We start from the raw sequence: 17,760 nt of genomic DNA, 5'->3' as shown, positions 1-17,760 counted from the left end.
GACTTATGTCAACTGTAGTGGACATTTGAGTTTCATTCCTCTCCTTGGAATCTTTTGTGCAAGTCTCTTAATTCCTGGGCTTTTCAGTGATGTGTTATTTGATTGGCTGGGAGGCCGGGAACCGCCTCTATCTTTCAATCCAAAATGGACAGCTTAGGAACAAGCACATTTTATGGAAATATAAGAGATGAGTCAAATATGTTTAAATCAAATTGCAATAGAAAATGTAGAAAAGGTTTCATTATAATATATATTTAGCAATCAGGTTAATTTTTTTAAAACAAGTACACTCCCAGTTATGGCTTAAATTATCAAGGGAAAAAAAAGGGGGAGGGGAGGAGGAGGAGTGAGTAGAGGCCTTCTGTGGAGAGACAGTCTAAGGGTGTGTCCCAGGGGTGCACCAACTTACCCACCGCATGTGGCCTCTGCAATCGATAAGTCACTGCAAACCGGTTCACTGCAAATCGTGTCACCGTGCTGTTATCACTATAAACTGAAGGGAACCACACTAATGTGCCTAGCCTCCACCACAAGCTGGCTACTAGCTCCACTGGAAAGCAAAATAACAATTTAACAAAATCAACACAATAAACCAGTTGACAGCTAAAATACAAGCAAACCAAACAGTGTCCTGAGGGCACTAACAAAAATGTACTAAAATGATCAAATAAATATGTAAAATAAATAAAATCCAAAAACAACTAAATTAAGGCAAAACAGCAGAAAATTACATTAATGACAAGTTTAAAAGCAGTGATCAATGTGTGATAACATTTAGCTCAGGTAGTGATCATCGGAGAAAAAACAGCTTTGGAAGTCACCTCACAATGACTTCTAGCACTACATGTACTCTTTAGAAGGCAAAGTTGATGGCGTCAAGTTAATTGGATAAAATAACTTAGAGACTGTGGGTAAGTGTTTTTTGTTGTTGTGTTATTTTCCTCCCTCTCTAACATGCCGGAAAAAGAGGAGCTCAGATTTTTGCTTTTTTTGCGTTTTGACTTTAGCGCCATCAAGTTAGTCAGATTACCACCAGAATTTCGAGGTTGCTACCTTCAAATTAAAAGCCTACAAAATGTCAAATTACTAGCACACGCAAAAGACGGTTACAATATGATGGGTATGGTACCGTTGCAGTTTGTGTGAATGTTTGATTATTTGCTGTAAAATCATGAATTTTATACTTCATTTTAGATTAATTAAAGGTCCAATATGTAATATTTGTACTGTAATAAATCCAAAAATGACACCAATGCCTCATCAGATATTAAGGAAACATGTTAAACTGAAATACTATCTTTTCTGATAACAATGCTAATGTCAGTATTTTTTCTTTTTGAAATTTACATTCCGTGACGGAATTTATGTTTATGTTTTGATCTGTGTTGTTATCAACGGCCCAGTTTGACAGGCAGGCCGGGTTGCCAGATATATACCTGTAAAAACGTAAACCCAGCGCGCTACAGCTGTAACGGTAGTACAGCCATGAAAGCAGCAAAGAAACGAACAGGATCAACGGAGATAGATTCTACATGACATAAAAAAAGAAAACAGCATGTTTCTAACAGTTGCGTGACCAGAGACGTAACAACCCCCTGGTAAATATTGGAGTTGTATTTGAAAGATGGAGACAGCTTAGATCCCAAAAGGATGCAGAGTTGGCTTATTTTCTCCTGAACAGGTAAGCATTAGCTTCAGGCTAATTTATCACAGCTACTAGGGACGGCCATTTTTTGTCATTTCAACATTTGTGTACTCACATTGAATTATATAGCTAGAGTACCCGAGTTGGTTACTCGCAAAAGCAATTGAGACAGCCAGTAAAGTGATCCCGACTGGTCCTGGCTAACGCCGCCATGCTAACCCTGCTAACTGCTAACGTTACCGGGAGGACCAGGCAAGCAGCCCATGGCTGTTTACAACGTGTAGTTCAGCGGCTGCAGCCGACAACGGTGAGTTATTTTAAGCCACGAGAGGGGGGCTGTAAATCGGAAAGAGAGGACTGTGAGTTAGCAGTGTGTTTAGCGATTGTTGCCGTAATTCTAAGCCAATGAAGTGTTTTCCGTCTGCAAGGTAGTGGTATTTTTAGCGGTTCATACTGTAATTTTAAGCCGAAAAAGTGTGTCTGTCAGTTGGTTACAGAGCTCCGCGTGAGCACGGTGTTTTATGACTGTCAATATAGCCAACATCTACCGTTAGCTACTCCGCTGTGCTGTGGAGTAATGTCTGGCTATGTCAGACTAGCATCTACCGTTAGCTACTCCGCTGTGCTGTGGAGTAATGTCTGGGTATGTGAGACTAGCATCTACCGTTAGCTACTCCGCTGTGCTGTGGAGTAATGTCTGGCTATGTGAGAAAAGTGTCTAGCAACATTGTTGTGAATGCTGCAGTCTCAGCCTGGCAACATCCGTGAACTTCGAGTCTGGGCAGGAGGGGGCGGGGGAAACGACTCTCCAGTATTTTGAATTGGTAGTGCAGTAACTATTTTAACCGCTAGCTGCCAGTATTACATACAATATTACATATTGCACCTTTAAATGGATATTTAAATCACATACCACAGAAGCAAATATTAAGATCAAGGCCTATAAATGATTGTTATTATTACCCTTTATTATTATTATTATTAGGGCTCGAGCGCCGACAGCAGTGAAGACCCTATTGAAACTGAAGGAATTGTTAGGGCCTGAGCGCCGACAGCCGTGAAGGCCTTATTAAAACTGAAGGAATTATTAGTGGTCCAAGCCCGAGGCTGTGGGAACCACGGTAGCAAAGCTACACGGTTCACATCTCCAGCGGAGCTGTGGAACCCTATTGTTTGCGCTAAGATTTTTATTAGGGCCAGAGCACTGACAGCTGCCTTTTCTGAGGGGGCTTATCATACTCAAAAGCTCACCAAAACTGGCGGTTGCATCAATCCTGGTGAAAATGTATGTATTTGAAGGGTTTTGGGAATAGATGCACAAAAATGGCTCGCTGAGCGCCCCCTACAAAGTTGGAAAAATTTAGCCAAGTTGTACAAAAAAGCTCATTGGAGCCATACTCTAAACCAAACAGGAAGTCTGCCATTTTTAATTGAAAGTTAGAAATTAGTGCGATTTTGGCCATTTCCACATGTCGTACTTTAACGAACTTCTTCTAGAGATTTCATCCGATCAATTTCAAATTTGGTCTGTGCCATCTTAAGATGTTAAAGATGGAAAGTTATTAAAAGAAAAACTTTTCGTCATAGGGCATGGCCGTGGCGGGGTGGCCATTTGGTGCGTTTTCACCATCAAAACAGGAAGTGGGTGTAACTTGAGTGTACATTGTCCAATTGGCTCGAAACTTTTCAGGATTCATAAGAGTCCATATAAAGGCCGATATTTACCCAAAGTCATAGCGCCCCCTATTGGCAACAGGAAGTAGGCCTAAAAGTCAAGGTGCTATACTTTAACAAACTCCTCCTAGAGATTTCCTCAGATCGAACTTTTCGTCCACCGGTGTGGCTGTGGCGTGGCAGCCAGTTTGAGCATTTATCAATGAACAAAGAAGTTGTTGTAACTTTAATGTACATTGTCCAATTTGGCCAAGATTTCTCACAATTTACAAGGGTTCAGGCCTGAGGACATATACAGGCCAATATTGACTTTTGGTCATAGTTCCCCCCGCTGGAAATCAACCTTATATGACAAACATCAATCAATTTACATGAAACTTACAATGTGTGCTCTACATGTGATACTGAGCCTATACTTTAACCACTCAGGCCACGCCCCCTTTCATAACATTTGAAACATTTAAGGTAGTCTTGTGTGATGTGTCATTGAACTCAGCAGAGTTCCTTCTTCATTGGTGATGGTTTGGCCCGCCCCCTATGCTTAAACCACGCCCCCTTTCATAACTTCAATTCAATTTTATTTATAGTATCAATTCATAACAATAGTTATCTCAAGACACTTTAAAGACAGAGTAGGTCTAGACCACACTCTATAATTTACAAAGACCCAGCAATTCCAGTAATTCCCCCAAGAGCAAGCATTCAGTGCGACAGTGGCGAGGAAAAACTCCCTCTCAGGAAGAAACCTCGGACAGACCCAGGCTCTTGGTAGGCGGTGTCTGACGGTGCCAGTTCGGGGTGTGATGAAGGATGTAGCAGGGTATAGCAGGGCGTCACAGGACGTAGCAGAGCACTGCAGTGCGTAGCAGGACGAATTGTGACCCATTTAAGGTAGAGTCTTATGTGAGGTATCATTGAACTCAGCAGAGAGTTTCTTTTTGATTGGTGATGGTTTGATGCTGTAGTCACTCCCCTTTTTAATAACTTATGACCCGTTTGATGTAGACCCTTGTGTGAGGTATCATTGAACTCAGCAGTCACTTTTGGCAGAGTGACTGTATCGGTGTCAAGAATCTATCAGATTGGATAAAATAACATGTATCCAATTCTGATTTGCCAGGGACGCGCCAGGGATGCCCGGAGGAGAATCTTTAAGAAACCAATTAAAGAGCAGCTTCAGGGCACATGCTTGCCGAAAGTTTAAGGACTCAGACATCCATTTGTCTGGCGTCCCTGCCCATGATTCATAGAAAATAGTTAACCGATTAAAGCCAGTTTTTATTAAATGCTCAGGCTCTTACTACCAGCTGGCACATCGTATGAGTAAACTATTTTATTTTTATTATTTATTTTTATACAATTTTTATACAATTTTTTTTACATTTATATTTCTGGAATTTTATGGTGGTGGCGCCCTAGCGCCCTCTATTAATAAGCCGCCACTGGCATGGAGTACACTATTCTCCTGTTATAGAGCCCAGGGTTTTCAGAGTGCTTAGGTGCATGATGTCATGTGCTCATTTACATATTAGTGACATCACTGCGCATTTATTTGCATACAATTTAGTGTTTTTTCAAGAGGACCCCAAACTTACTGCCATACGGTAAAATAGGTTTGATTATGAATATATTGAGCCCGATTCTAACACGTATGTATATCTATGTTCGAAAACTTTTTCTAGCATAAAAGGCCCTTCTCTTTTGTCTCTGAGATCATTAACTGCCGGATTTAAATTCACTGTAGATGTAACTTTTAGTCCTAAATATGTGTAGCTATGTGTGTCATATGTCAGTAGAGCACAGTAAGAACCTGGTTGGGTTTCCCTGTCTCTCTCTCTCTCTCTTGCACACACACTCACACAACACACACACTAAAGATGTTTTTATTATTATCATTATTGTTAAATCGTGATTATTATTGTTAAATCATGATACATGAATAAACCTGATGGTGCCGGGCTTTTGAACAAAAAACATTTGGTCATGTTTCAGAGATGAGAAAAAAGAGCTGCCTTAGCAACGTGATTCTTTGTATTTCCTGCGGCCCTGATATTAGCAGTACAGTGAAAATACAGAAAAACCTTTCGAGGGAAAGATTGTCACCCGAGTTTTCTCATCAAAGTCATTTTTATATACTAACTAGGCAAAATAGACCTACATTATATGAAAATTCACACATAGATCCTTAAATGTGTTTAAATTAATTCTACTTACACTTTGGTTGGGATCACCCAGGAGAAGCAGAGCGAAAAGACTGGAAACGGAATCAGACCTTAAAACCGCCAACGGTGTTCAAGCATGGACATTTATGTTAAACTTTTACCCAATCCCCATGACACCATTATCTTCACTGTAGCTAGTCTCGTCAGGGGGGCCAGAAGGGGGTCCAGGCTTTATATTTCAGTGTCCCCCTTAGAACCACCATTGCGCGGCTGGGGATAATGCCCTGACTACCTCTAAGCTGGATACACACAGATAAAACACAAAAACATTAATCATCATCTCTGTCTGGATTTATCTTATTGCCTGTATGTCTGTCCATTACTTCTATCTTGTTTATCTTTCATGTTTCTTTCATGTTTCCGAGTAAGAGTAACTGCTACATTGTTAGCAGCTAATGGGGATCCGAAATAAAGATGAAGATGTATATGTGTCATTTTTTTTGGTCATGTTATTTCACCAATAAAAAATGAATGCAAATAATCTTAAAGAGTAAAGAAAAGGCAGCACGGCGGCCCAACGGTTTACACCGTGGCCTCACAGCAAGAAGGAAGTATATTAGTGATGGTCAAATGAAGCTTCACAAACCAGTGTCTTTACTTTCCGAGCTCACTAGATGGCGCTCTCTGTTCAACAAAGGGTTTGAAAACCCATTGAATTGCCATTCATTTAACCTTTTTCTTTGAACAGAGAGCGCCATCTAGTGAGCTCAGAAAGTAAAGACACTGGTTCGCGAGGTTTCATTTGACCATCACTAGAGTATATGTTTTCGCCGTATCTACGTGGGTATCTCCGGTTGATCCGGTTTCCCCCACCACTAAAAACATGTCTCCTCCCTCTCTACCGAGCTGATGTGTGGTGAGCGCCTGGCGTCGTAAGGCTGCTGTTCATCACCCAGGCTGGTGCTACACATGGTATGGTGATGGTAGAGAGTAGTTCCCACCTGATTAGGGTGACCAGACGTCCCGGATTCGCCGGGACAGTCCCTATTCTGAGTTGCCTGTCCCGAGTCCCAACAAAAGCCTCTCGGGACGCTAAAATGTCCCGCATTACACCAACCACTATGAAATTGTCCTGGTTGTCAGCGATTACATAGCCGATGTGGTCTTATTATAGCCCGATCATTAACTAAACCCATGTAGAAAGACTAATAAAACGTCCAGCGTATGATTTTAACAATTTGTGTGTCAGTCAATCATAGCGGACTGCGTCTGCATAATCTGTGCAGCCAGCTTTAGAATGTACATTTGTAAACATTGTTGCAATGCCTTTTCTTATCTACCTAATAGATATTAGGTTTTCTGTCTAACCATAGACAGTGAAATACATGGACACATTAACTCTGGGTGGAAATGTTTGCGCATTTCAAAAGCAGGGAGATTCCGTTAAAATATGTAGACTTAGCCTTAGACTTAGACTTCTCTTTATTGATCCCTTTGGGATGACTCTCTTAAGGAAATTAGATTTCCAGCAGCAGATTTTAGCAGGTCTCCTTTGTCAGTTCATCATGTGTCTACCGGGCACAAATGCTCCGGTTGAGCGGATCTTTTCGCTCATGATCAACACACGGACTGACGTGAGGAACCGCATGACCATTCCCCAATTTTGCTAACACCTGTGCGCAATTTCCCAGTAGGCTTTAAGCCAACAAATTGATTCTTGAGTAAATTCACTCCTCTAACAAATATACGGAATGAATGTTTCCAATAGGGAAGCTATGAGATTACATTTGTGTGTGTGTTGTTGGTTGGAATAACACTGGTAACCAGAGGTGTAGTGGTAAAAAAAGAGGTGGGTAAACTATAACTTCTGTGATCAGGTGGACCACAACCACACAGGTGTATGTGTATCCTGATGACATCGCTAGAGGCTATCATTTGACGGTACTACCAAGGGTATCACTGGTTGTTCCCTCATAGGTCACACAATCACTATTCAATTCATACATTAATCTAAATTCTTGCTTCTCAAGAAGGAATAATATGTTTGAAATCTATAAAGTTTACTAAATGACAAAACAGAGAGAACAAAAATATTTGAGAGAGATATAGAGGGAGGCTCATACAGTATCCAGGGCTTCCAATGCATAATACGTAATGATTATGGGTTTAGGGATTTGGGATTATTTTCATAGTTGATAAATCTGTTATTTTCTCAATTAATTGATTAGTTGTTTGGTCTATATGTCAGAAAAATGTGGAAAATATGGATCAGTGTTTCCCAAAAGTCCAGGATGACGTCCCTAAAATGTCTCGTTTTGTCCACAACTCAAAGATATTCAGTCACAGAGAGAAGACACTAGAACATATTCACATTTAACAAGCTGACATCACAGAATTTTTTACTTTCGTCTTAAAAATGACTCAAACAGACTAATTGATTATCAAAATAGTTGTTGATTACAGTTTTTAACAATTGCTAATGTAGCAGGTGCAGATTGACGACAGAAGGATAAATCTGGTGCCACAAATTTTAATTTAAATATAACTCAGTTTCTGTAATTAACAGAAGAAAGACAATTTAAGTTGCACTGTACCTACCACAAGCGTAATGGCTGCCGACATTAACAGACGCTTTTGCAAAACCTGTTACTTGTAACATGGGCGAATGGGAAAAGGTAGAGGTGACTTGTTGAGTCAGTGGCATGAATCTACGTGAACCAAATGTACCTCAAAAACATGAAGTTTAGGACTGTTTTCCGAGCTCACCCACTTTGGGCTTGTAGCCAAGGCCGTTTGCTGATCAGGGGGAGGGCTGCTGTCTTGACGGTGCTTAAACAATTGCCGGATATCCATATTTACAATTCATTCATCATTACATGAGACATGTAGGCTAGTTTGGGCTAGTGACCATAGACTTAGCTAGTGACTGACGAATCTGGATGCAGTCTGCTGCTTCCTGCTGGATACGCTGGAGATGCTCGATGGTGGTATAAGCCCCCAACGTTGACTTGAAGGCAGTGCTGCGACCATTGACTTCATGACTTCAAGGCACCTAACATTGCCTAATCCTAGTGACTTCCAGGCATAGCTGCCTGGAAGTTGACGTTGGGGGCTTAAATCACCAAACACCGCAAGAGATTGGTCAACACAGACAGTAATGCAGCGCAATATGAAAGACTTTGTCTTAGGTTTAACAACCTATGAAACTAATAATGAACAATATGAAACTAAAACGACATAATAATAATAATAATAATAATATTTAAGCTTAATTTAAAATGGCTTAGGAACTATAGGCAATTTAGAGGTGGATAAATGCTATTTAGAGGTGGATAAACGCTATTTCAGAATTTTGGGAGGTGTGTAAACGGCGTTTACGTGCGTTTAGCCTCCACTACATCCCTGCTGGTAACACTTTACTGTAAGGGTACATGAATTATCATGAATTCAGGCATGAATTAATTGATGTATGTATTATTATGCATTATGTAATTAATAATTTATGTATTACTGCATTCCTTAATATCCCATGAATCATCAGGAATTGACCTATTCATAGTCTCTAGTCAATTAATTCATGTATGAATTTATAATTCATGCACCCTTACCGTAAAGCGTTACCATAACTTTAGTTCAAGCCTGTGGCAGCAGTTCCAAATAATTCCTTTAATGCCACGCAATGAAAAATACTTTTTCACAAAGTTTTTCACAAGTTGAGTGGGTGTATTTTCCAAAAGAATACTTTAATTCTGAAAAATAAAGTTGGTCCCACATGAAACTCACTCAATGTCTTTTAATATTATTTCTTAGATATGTAGGCTAAATACCAAGAAAAATCCTGAATATTAACTGAGATAGCCCATTATGTTAGCAGTGAGCAGTAGGCCTACGTGTGCTGTTGGCAAAATAGTGTTTAATCTGTCTGTGTCTATGTCTGACCTGGGCTGGCACATGTTCACGTTAAAAAGCGTGTGCGTGCACGAGCACTACGTCTCAGTGTGCGCTCTATTTCAAATTTCCACAGCCTGCTTTTGGGATTAGCATATTGGGCGATGGTTTGATTAGTTGTACTGTCACAAAATCATGTTCATCAAAATGATGTACTGTACATCCCCATTTCAAAATAAGATTTTAGGAAACCCTTATCATTTACCTTAAGAGCTGGATCAAGTTTTTTTTCCCTCCAAATATATGCAGCCAAAGACTAGGTCCACATGTATGAAGAGATCAAACGTCTTTATTCCTTTGCCTTGTTATCTAAAGCACTTAAATAATTTGTCGTTCTACCTCATATTCTTTCAGTCAAAAAGTCACCACATCAGATATACTGTATAGCCAGGGGTCAACACTGAGAATTGCTTGTTGAGTATAAAAGATCGAAGATTGCGCTTTTACACATGCAAATAAAACCAGGTGAGTGGTAGCAAACATACCACCCAATCAACATATACACATGCTTTATACTCTAGGATCTTTAACAGTTGTTAAAAAGACACCTTAACCATGAATAAGTAAGAAAATAAAAGTTGCACACAATCTACATACACTCAATATACGATATTGCACTTAGAACACAGTATATACAAGACATTTTACAATGCAGCACATGGGTTTGATAACCAACACAAAGGTAACATGAATAGACCATGAATAGACCATCAGTCAAAATCAGGGTTGTGCTGGTGCCTCTCTGTCTGGAGTCAGGTTTGCCTCAATGAGCAAACTGTTCTTCATGTGTAATATCGAAATCATTTTTTTTTACAAAACCTTCTGGTTATGGTTTAAAATCATAAGTGGTGTTAGTGAATATGTGCATCTGAATTCATACTCTCACAACTGGAGCTCCACCAACAGCAGCAGCTCTTTTCTCATCAGTGACATGTGACTACAATCACAAACCAGAACCTTCACTCAAGTGAATGGTCTTTAAGGATTTTGATTCTGAATTCTGTTTTATATATCACCTGACATTGCTTTTAAGCACAAGACTTAGGCTTTTGATTTATTTTGTTTCTGTCGACTTTGAATCAAGTGTATTTCACAAAATAAAATGACTGTTTATTTAAATCGACTCTAGTGGGTTTGGCGATAGCAATTTCAGGCATGTCTTACTCTTTAACAAAAAGGTCCATCTCTGTAGGGATCCGTTCCATAATGTTGTCAGACACTAAGAATAATAATTGGAACCTGTCAGTGGTAAAACAGACATTTACATCAAAACGTACAGCGAAAGACCGTGCAGAACATTTATGACCGTCCTGCCGACCTGTATACCTTTTAACATCAACGTACGCTGTAATGTTTTTGTTCACTCCAAAGTCGCTGGAAGCTGCTGCCGTTTCAATCCTAGCGGGCGGGGCTGCTGCTCAGTTCCCCCCGTGACTGACACGTGCACACCAGAGATGTTCACAAGTCATTTTTGGAAGTCCAAGTTGAGTCTCAAGTCTTTGAGGGGTTAGTTCAAGTCAAGTCTCAAGTCTTTTGCCACGAGTCCAAGTCAAGTCTCAAGTAGCTGGCCTTCTGATCTGTCCCTAACACTGTATTGTTAAATCTTATGAATTCAAAGCATGTCCTCTAGCTACCATCCATACACTACAGTATCAAAATCTGTTGTAGGATAACTTTATGGGGTCTACAGCAATGCAATCTGAAGAAACACAAATTAAGAACTCTGTTTCAATTTCATAACTGTATTTTTTTACATTTTGGTATCTGCACCAAAGAATACATGTTTGTATGTGTTAACTAACTGGCTGTAAAGCCCAACCTCATCATGCATTACATTTTTCAGTGTTCAAAGTTTCAGGGAAACATCTGTATTGAAAGTTAATACACCAGCCATGGTGCAAACGTGAGAACTGATGCTTTCCGTATTGCTATTTAATGATCCCATGGCATGGAAATTTCACTTTAGGAGTTTTTTTTTTTAACATTAATATGAATTCACCCAGCCTGCCTATGATCCCCCAGTGGCTAGAAATGGCGATAGGTGTAAACCGAGCCTTCAGATGGGCCGATCTGAAATCTCTTCCTTATTAGGTCATAAGGAGCAAGGTTACCTCTCCTTTCTTTCCTGCTTTGCCTGCCCAGAGAATTTGGCCCACCCATGAGAAAGAGAGAGACAACATGGTGTGCAAACAAGCAAAGTGGCAGTTGGTCAAGGCCACACCCCCACCTTCTTGTTTTCTGTGGGTGTTTTTATGAGAATATGGATCTTTCAAATCAATATGAGGAGTGCCTATGGTTAGCATTTTCCACATGTTATCGTGCAGTGTAGGACTCGCACTGGTCTGGCCTTGGTCTTGGTCTTGACTCGGTCTCAACCCCTCAAAGTCTTGGTCTTGTTGGTCTCGATACACTCTGGTCTTGGTAGTGACTTGGTCTCAGTTTAGGTGGTCTTGACTACAACACTGGCTTAAGCTCCCTATTCCAAACTGCCTAGTTAATGGAGAATCTGGACATAACCTGACGTAACCATGAGCTTTCCTACACTTCAATCAAGTATTTTAGTTGTCTATTCTTTAACCATAGGTAAACCATTGTTAATTTGCCATAACCACTATCTTTTCCCAACCACAGCCATGTTGGAATTGTCACACAGGTAGAAGAAATAAATCATGAAAAAAGCATTGGCACTGAACATAATCCAGGGTTTTGCTGAATTGTCCAGCATCAACATTACATCTGCTGCTAAGGTAGGTGTTACAGATACGGGGTTTTGAAGGCCAACACAAGTTGTTGGTTTTGTGTTGATGTTTTTGTGTCAACATATTTAATTTGGATCACTTTCGTGTCAAAGATGAACAAGAATTCAGTGTGTCTACCAAACACCAACAATCAGAATAGAGCAAAAAAAAGAGCATCACAAGACACTATAACATAGGACACTGGAACCAAAACTGAATAAATTCTCTTGGGGTAGGCAGCTCTTTAAAGCAAGGTGTCATACCGTACCCATTTAATGGTAGGGAAAATCAGGGATACTTTGGTCTTATTTTTGCAGTTTTGGTCATCATTTCTGTCACTAGTAATATTATTGGACACTCACTTCTTAAGGTGTGGACACACTAGGCCGAAAATCGGCCGTTGGACAGTCTGGCGAGGTCAGTGACTCAAATCTGTTTGGTTTGTCCCGTGCCGTTGTCAGTCATTTTGGCCGACCTGACATGTTCAGTCGGCGGCAGGGCAGTCCGGACTCCTCCGGAAATGGGGAGCGGAATGAGGTGACTAGAGTCTCTCAAAATCTGACGAAAATCTTTTAAACTGACTTTGTTGAGCTGAAATGAAGACAGATTCAGGAACTGCATGGCCTATTTCTCGCTTAAAATGTTCTCAGAAACATGTTTCAGTGAACTATTTTAGTACAATATGAGATTGTATTCTGAACGGCTGCCAGTTTTCATTTCTTGGGCAACAATACAGAGCAGCGCCGCCTGCTGCTATGTAGACTTATTACGTTTCTCAAGTCGCCTCAGTGTGTACCGAGGCAGTTTTTTGGACCTCGGGGACGCGACTGATCATCTCGACTGACTTTTCTGTCAACGGTCGGCCGTCGGCTTAGTGTGTCAGCACCTTTATATTTACCTCAAAATAAAGTGGTTCAACAAGCTGTCTGAGCAATGTTGCTCTGTTGCCAGATCTCAGCAATTCGGAGAGTAGAAATTATGGTCAAAACTAAGAAAATTAGACCAAAGTTGTAATAAACCCAAATTTTGCTTTTATTTATTTTATTTCATATGAATAATTTCATAAAATTTAGTTTTGAACAATTACACAAATAAATAAAGGAAAATGTTAAGAGTATGTGTATGTAAAAGTAGGACTACAAGATTTGTAGGCTATTTATGTAGCTGCTGATTCGATGAATCTCAATTTACATGACTGGCGAATGTATACCTGCAAACCAGTACCTCATTCTAAAAGTCTTGTTTACAGGAGATTAGTGGTACGCGTTCTACAATAAACATTGTTACATTTCTTTTTGGCCGCGCTGCCAAAAAGGAATATAATGAATAAATGTCATTTTTAAAGTAAATGTTCCATTTTTGAAGGAAAGTCCAAAAACTCCATTTGATCCACATAGTGAACACTTGTCTTCATATTAGGAGTTAAGTTTGGGTCCAAAATCAGAAAGTAAAGCCCCTTTATTCTTCTAGCCTTTAAGGCTCTATTCAGGTTCCTTTTAGGAAGTGAAATAATTGGACTGAAGCTTTTCCTGTTTAAATATGTGCATTTTGAAGCTTCCACTCATAGACGGTGTCCTTTCAGTATTTTGCTCATCCGTCTCATGTAGTCCATTTGTTTTTACAAAATGCCTTGTGGTTATAACGGCTCTCTGCCACTAGGTGGAGTCGGGATCCTGTGAACAGGACCCACAGCATCTCTGCTTGTACATGTCCAGGTGGCATAGCTTCAGCCTCTTCACCACGCTGCAGTACTGAGTTGTGTCCTTGCATTCACCTGCATGGGAACAAAACAGTCCATGTAATCACTGAAGAAAATCAATGTAATTGTTGTGAATGTTTCACTTTAGAAGTCCCATAGTCTTTTAATAATTTCCTTGACATATTCTAATGTAATTTAAGACGGTTCCTGGAATTGAATGTGTAATTTGGTATTAATTAAGAAGATACTTTGCCGATTTTTAACCACCTTTGTATCATAACAACAACTTCTCTTAATCTGGCCACCGCCCTCTCTGTGCTCATCGACCAGCTTTTTCTGGCAAGAAAGCTGTTACCATAGATGTATTAGATGTTACTCAAACTACAAACTGTACTTCTGTATATGGACACAAAGAGTATAGGATATAGGATGGAGAGAGAGAGAGGGAGAGAGACGCCCCTCTTTCTCTCTCACTCAAACTCAGTCCAAACTCAGATTAAACTGTAGAACTAGGCAATGCTGATCAAATATAAACTAAAAACAGAAATCAGAAACTGTTTGGCAGTAATACAGTAAGTGAGTTTATGAACAGGAAGTGGGTGCCAAACTGTTTATTGAATTGCAAAAAACGGAGGCCTAAAAAATCAACTGATGAAATGGTAAAAAAATCCAGATTTTGTTACTGTATTTCCTATTTCTAATGAATTACTAGTGTAACAGTGTGATTTTTTTTAGTCAGTGCATAGCAGGTCAGCCGAACATGCACAAATGTAAAAATGTGTCTTTTTGTGTAGTTGGAAGTAACAGGCAAGCATGCAGTTACATAAAAATGGAAAACAAAGTTTCCAAAAATAAACTAGTATTTACTTGGGTTTAAATGGATTTCATTCAGTCTAAGATTTTACTAGTTCTCTCAAGGACAGAATATGCTTATAACTGTTCACCATTTAACAGCTAAATCCATAAAAAAAAGTTTCTTGATTACAAAATCTCACATTTTAAAAGCTCAAAATCTACAGCTAAGGGGACAATAAACAGCTGACTGTTTGTGGTGCCACACACACACACACACACACACACACACACACACACACACACACACACACACACACTGACTTACTCCCACAGTTGGTGGCGTTGCAGTGCTGCCAGGCGGAGGGCCGTTGGAGCCAGGCACAGTGCTGCTCAGCCAGAGTCCTGCCACTCCTGCGGTGAACACAGTCCACCCTGCGGGACTGAAAGCCACTCCCACAGACTACCGTGCAAGCCCGCCATGCACCGGGACGCCACTGGACGTCACACAGGTTAGAGGAACAGTTGCGTACTGATGTAGGCCTGAAAGACATCAGTATTAGTTTGGTTTCTAGTGCTACACATTCATTACTGTGGCCATAGGCGTAATTAAGGTGGGGGATGAGGGGGTTGTCTCCTTTTTCACATTTTTTAGGGCCATTTTAAAAAAGTCTTCGAGTTCAATGTTGAACCCAAAGTTACGCCCTTGACTGTGGCACTTTTGCACTACACTCTCAACAGATCTCCTGGGACCTGTGTCCCAAATCAGATTTATTGTGGTTCTGGAGAACAATGCAGGGCAAGACTTGGAATAACCTACAATTTGGAACATGGACTGAGTTGAAAAGATCAGATTTGTGCTTTAGCCAACTTGTTTTTAACTTCACCTTATATGGAACTGGTTCAGTTCATAGGATCTGATGAAAATGTGTAAACCAACCAACCGATCAGCTTGTTGAGAAATTAATCATAACTCCCTCAGGGACACATATTGTTGCTTATTAAAGCAATCACTCTACATTTTGGGAAATAAATAGTTTTCCTCCATGAATGAGATGAGAAAATCAATATCAATGTCATGTCTGTGTGTTAAGCAGAGCTGGAGTCAGGACAGGGTTAGCCTAGCTTAGCATAAAGACTGGAAGCAGGGGGAAATAGTTAGCCCGGATCTATAGAGGCAGAGGTTTTTTAACATTAATATGCGTTCCCCCAGCCTGCCTATGGTCCCCATGAGAGAGAGACATCATGGCTTTCAAACGAGCAAAGTGGCAGTTGGTCAAGGCCACACCCCACTCTCCACCTTGCCCCCCTCTCCTTTTCAATAGCTACAGAAATAGAAATGGCACATCCTAAGGAAAGCTCATTGTGGGACTGGCTCTAGTGGCTGTAATTCTGCACCAAGGCTGAATTTCAGGAAAGAGACTTCGGATACAGTATTAGGGGACCACTAAGGTCTATATAAAAGCATCCAAAGAGCACCATGTTATGGGACCTTTAACAACCTAAGGCACTGGCAAAAAAATACTGGATAGCCTTCTGATTTATCCACATTCTACTATAACAGGGATCGTCAGCGTTTTTTAAGCCAAGGACCCCTTAACTGAAAGAGAGACGGATCAGTTAACGGCTCAGTTAACTACATATATTGTAGGAAAGTAGAAAGTTGCATATTAAACTGGGCCTACAATAACGAGTAGGGAGGCCTAAAGCCTATATACATGCTTTTTTTGCATAGAATATTAAGCTATTAAAATAATAATTGTTGGCATGATTTTATAAATATTGTTTTCATCTGTGGATGGCTACCTTAGTGACTACCTTACCTATAGGCCTTCAGACTTTTTCAATTTAGAAAAAAATAGTTTTAATAGTTTGGTAGCCCCCCTAACTCTGAGGACTCCCTAGGGATCCCAGACCCCCAGTTGAAGATCTCTACACTATAACACAAGTTGCATACTGTGTACAAAATGCTTATCATGGCCACTAGGTGGGGCGGCTGTGGCTCAGGTGGTAGAGCGGTCGTCTACCAATCAGAAGGTTGCTGGTTCTATACCTGGCCCTGCAGTCCCATCTTGAAGTGTCCTTGGGCACGCTGAACCCCTAATTGCTCCCGATGCTGCACCATCGGTGTGTGAATGTTTATTTAATGAGCAGGTGGCACTTAGTATGACTGCCTTGGCTACCAGTGTGTGAATGGTGATTGGTTCCAGTACTATGTAAAAGCACTCTGAGTAGTCGTTAAGACTAGAAAGCGCTATATGAATACAGCCCATTTATATTTACTACTTGTGACAGTAATACAGTATAGTCATTTTCATTGTGTTGTAATGTGTGTGTATACCTGTCCCTGAGATCACAGTCTGTGTACGAGGAACCGTTGGCATGTTGGCAGGTGACAGATCTCTTCTGTACGGTGGTGGTGGGACCTAAACACCTCCCTGAACACTGAAATCCAGGAACATGAAGTTAACACTTAACACTGCATTTGTGACACGCACCCATGTTTTAAGCTATAGTGCATAGTTTCTGTCTCCCCCATGAGGAATTCTAATTCTAATGACAACAAAACTTCCAATGACAACAAGCCTTCAGTGATCGCGCACCACCCCCACCCCTCCTCCACACAGTTGCTAGTAGCTAAGGAGGACACGGAGGATTCAAAAAACATGATGGACTCTTCAGAAGAGGAAATTATCTTCGCTTGATTTTTTGTGTGTGCGAAAGTCGCTGGACGACACAATCTTCTGAAGAAATCTAATCTATAAAATCTACTGAGAAATACAGAAAGAATTTTGTGGAGCTGATACAATTAGCTTTGTATCAACTCATTTGGCAATGGCTTGAATGTAACGGACGTTTATTAATATCAAAAAGTTACGCTAAAGCTTTAATTGTGTTTGAATGTACCTTTCCCCATGCACTGGTTACCCAGGTTGGACAGTTATTGGCAGTGCACTGCTCCGTGTCTGTGGGCCGGCTCGTCCTCTCACAGGCCGCTGCTGTCAGAGTCCTCACTGCACCTCTGGCATCCAGCTGCTGACAGAACATCTGCCTCTGTTTCCAGCCTCCTCCACACAACGCTGAGCACTTTGACCACTCTGA

General features: G+C 40.6%; 1 protein-coding gene across 1 annotated transcript; it reads right to left on the bottom strand.

The window, feature by feature from the left end:
- Positions 1-12,993: 12,993 nt before the first annotated feature.
- On the bottom strand, positions 12,994-15,894 carry LOC114553590 (ADAMTS-like protein 3). Its single transcript, XM_028574822.1, has 2 exons — positions 14,987-15,894; positions 12,994-13,941 (listed from the first exon to the last, which is right to left on the bottom strand). The coding sequence occupies exons 1-2, from the start codon at positions 15,210-15,212 to the stop codon at positions 13,823-13,825; spliced, it is 345 nt and encodes a 114-aa protein (XP_028430623.1). The 5' UTR covers positions 15,213-15,894; the 3' UTR covers positions 12,994-13,822.
- Positions 15,895-17,760: the final 1,866 nt, after the last annotated feature.

The sequence above is a fragment of the Perca flavescens genome, chromosome 1, assembly GCF_004354835.1.
Source record: "Perca flavescens isolate YP-PL-M2 chromosome 1, PFLA_1.0, whole genome shotgun sequence".
NCBI classification, from domain to species: domain Eukaryota; kingdom Metazoa; phylum Chordata; class Actinopteri; order Perciformes; family Percidae; genus Perca; species Perca flavescens.
The sequence above is the reverse complement of the archived record's forward strand: the minus strand, read 5'-3'. Positions and strand labels throughout refer to the sequence as shown.

Coding starts and splice junctions, on each gene's coding strand:
- LOC114553590 (XM_028574822.1), bottom strand. CDS start 15,212: ATGTCTTTCAGGCCTACATCAGTACGCAACTGTTCCTCTAACCTGTGT. Junction 13,942..14,986: donor CAACGCCACCAACTGTGGGA/GTAAGTCAGTGT, acceptor GTTCCCATGCAG/GTGAATGCAAGGACACAACT.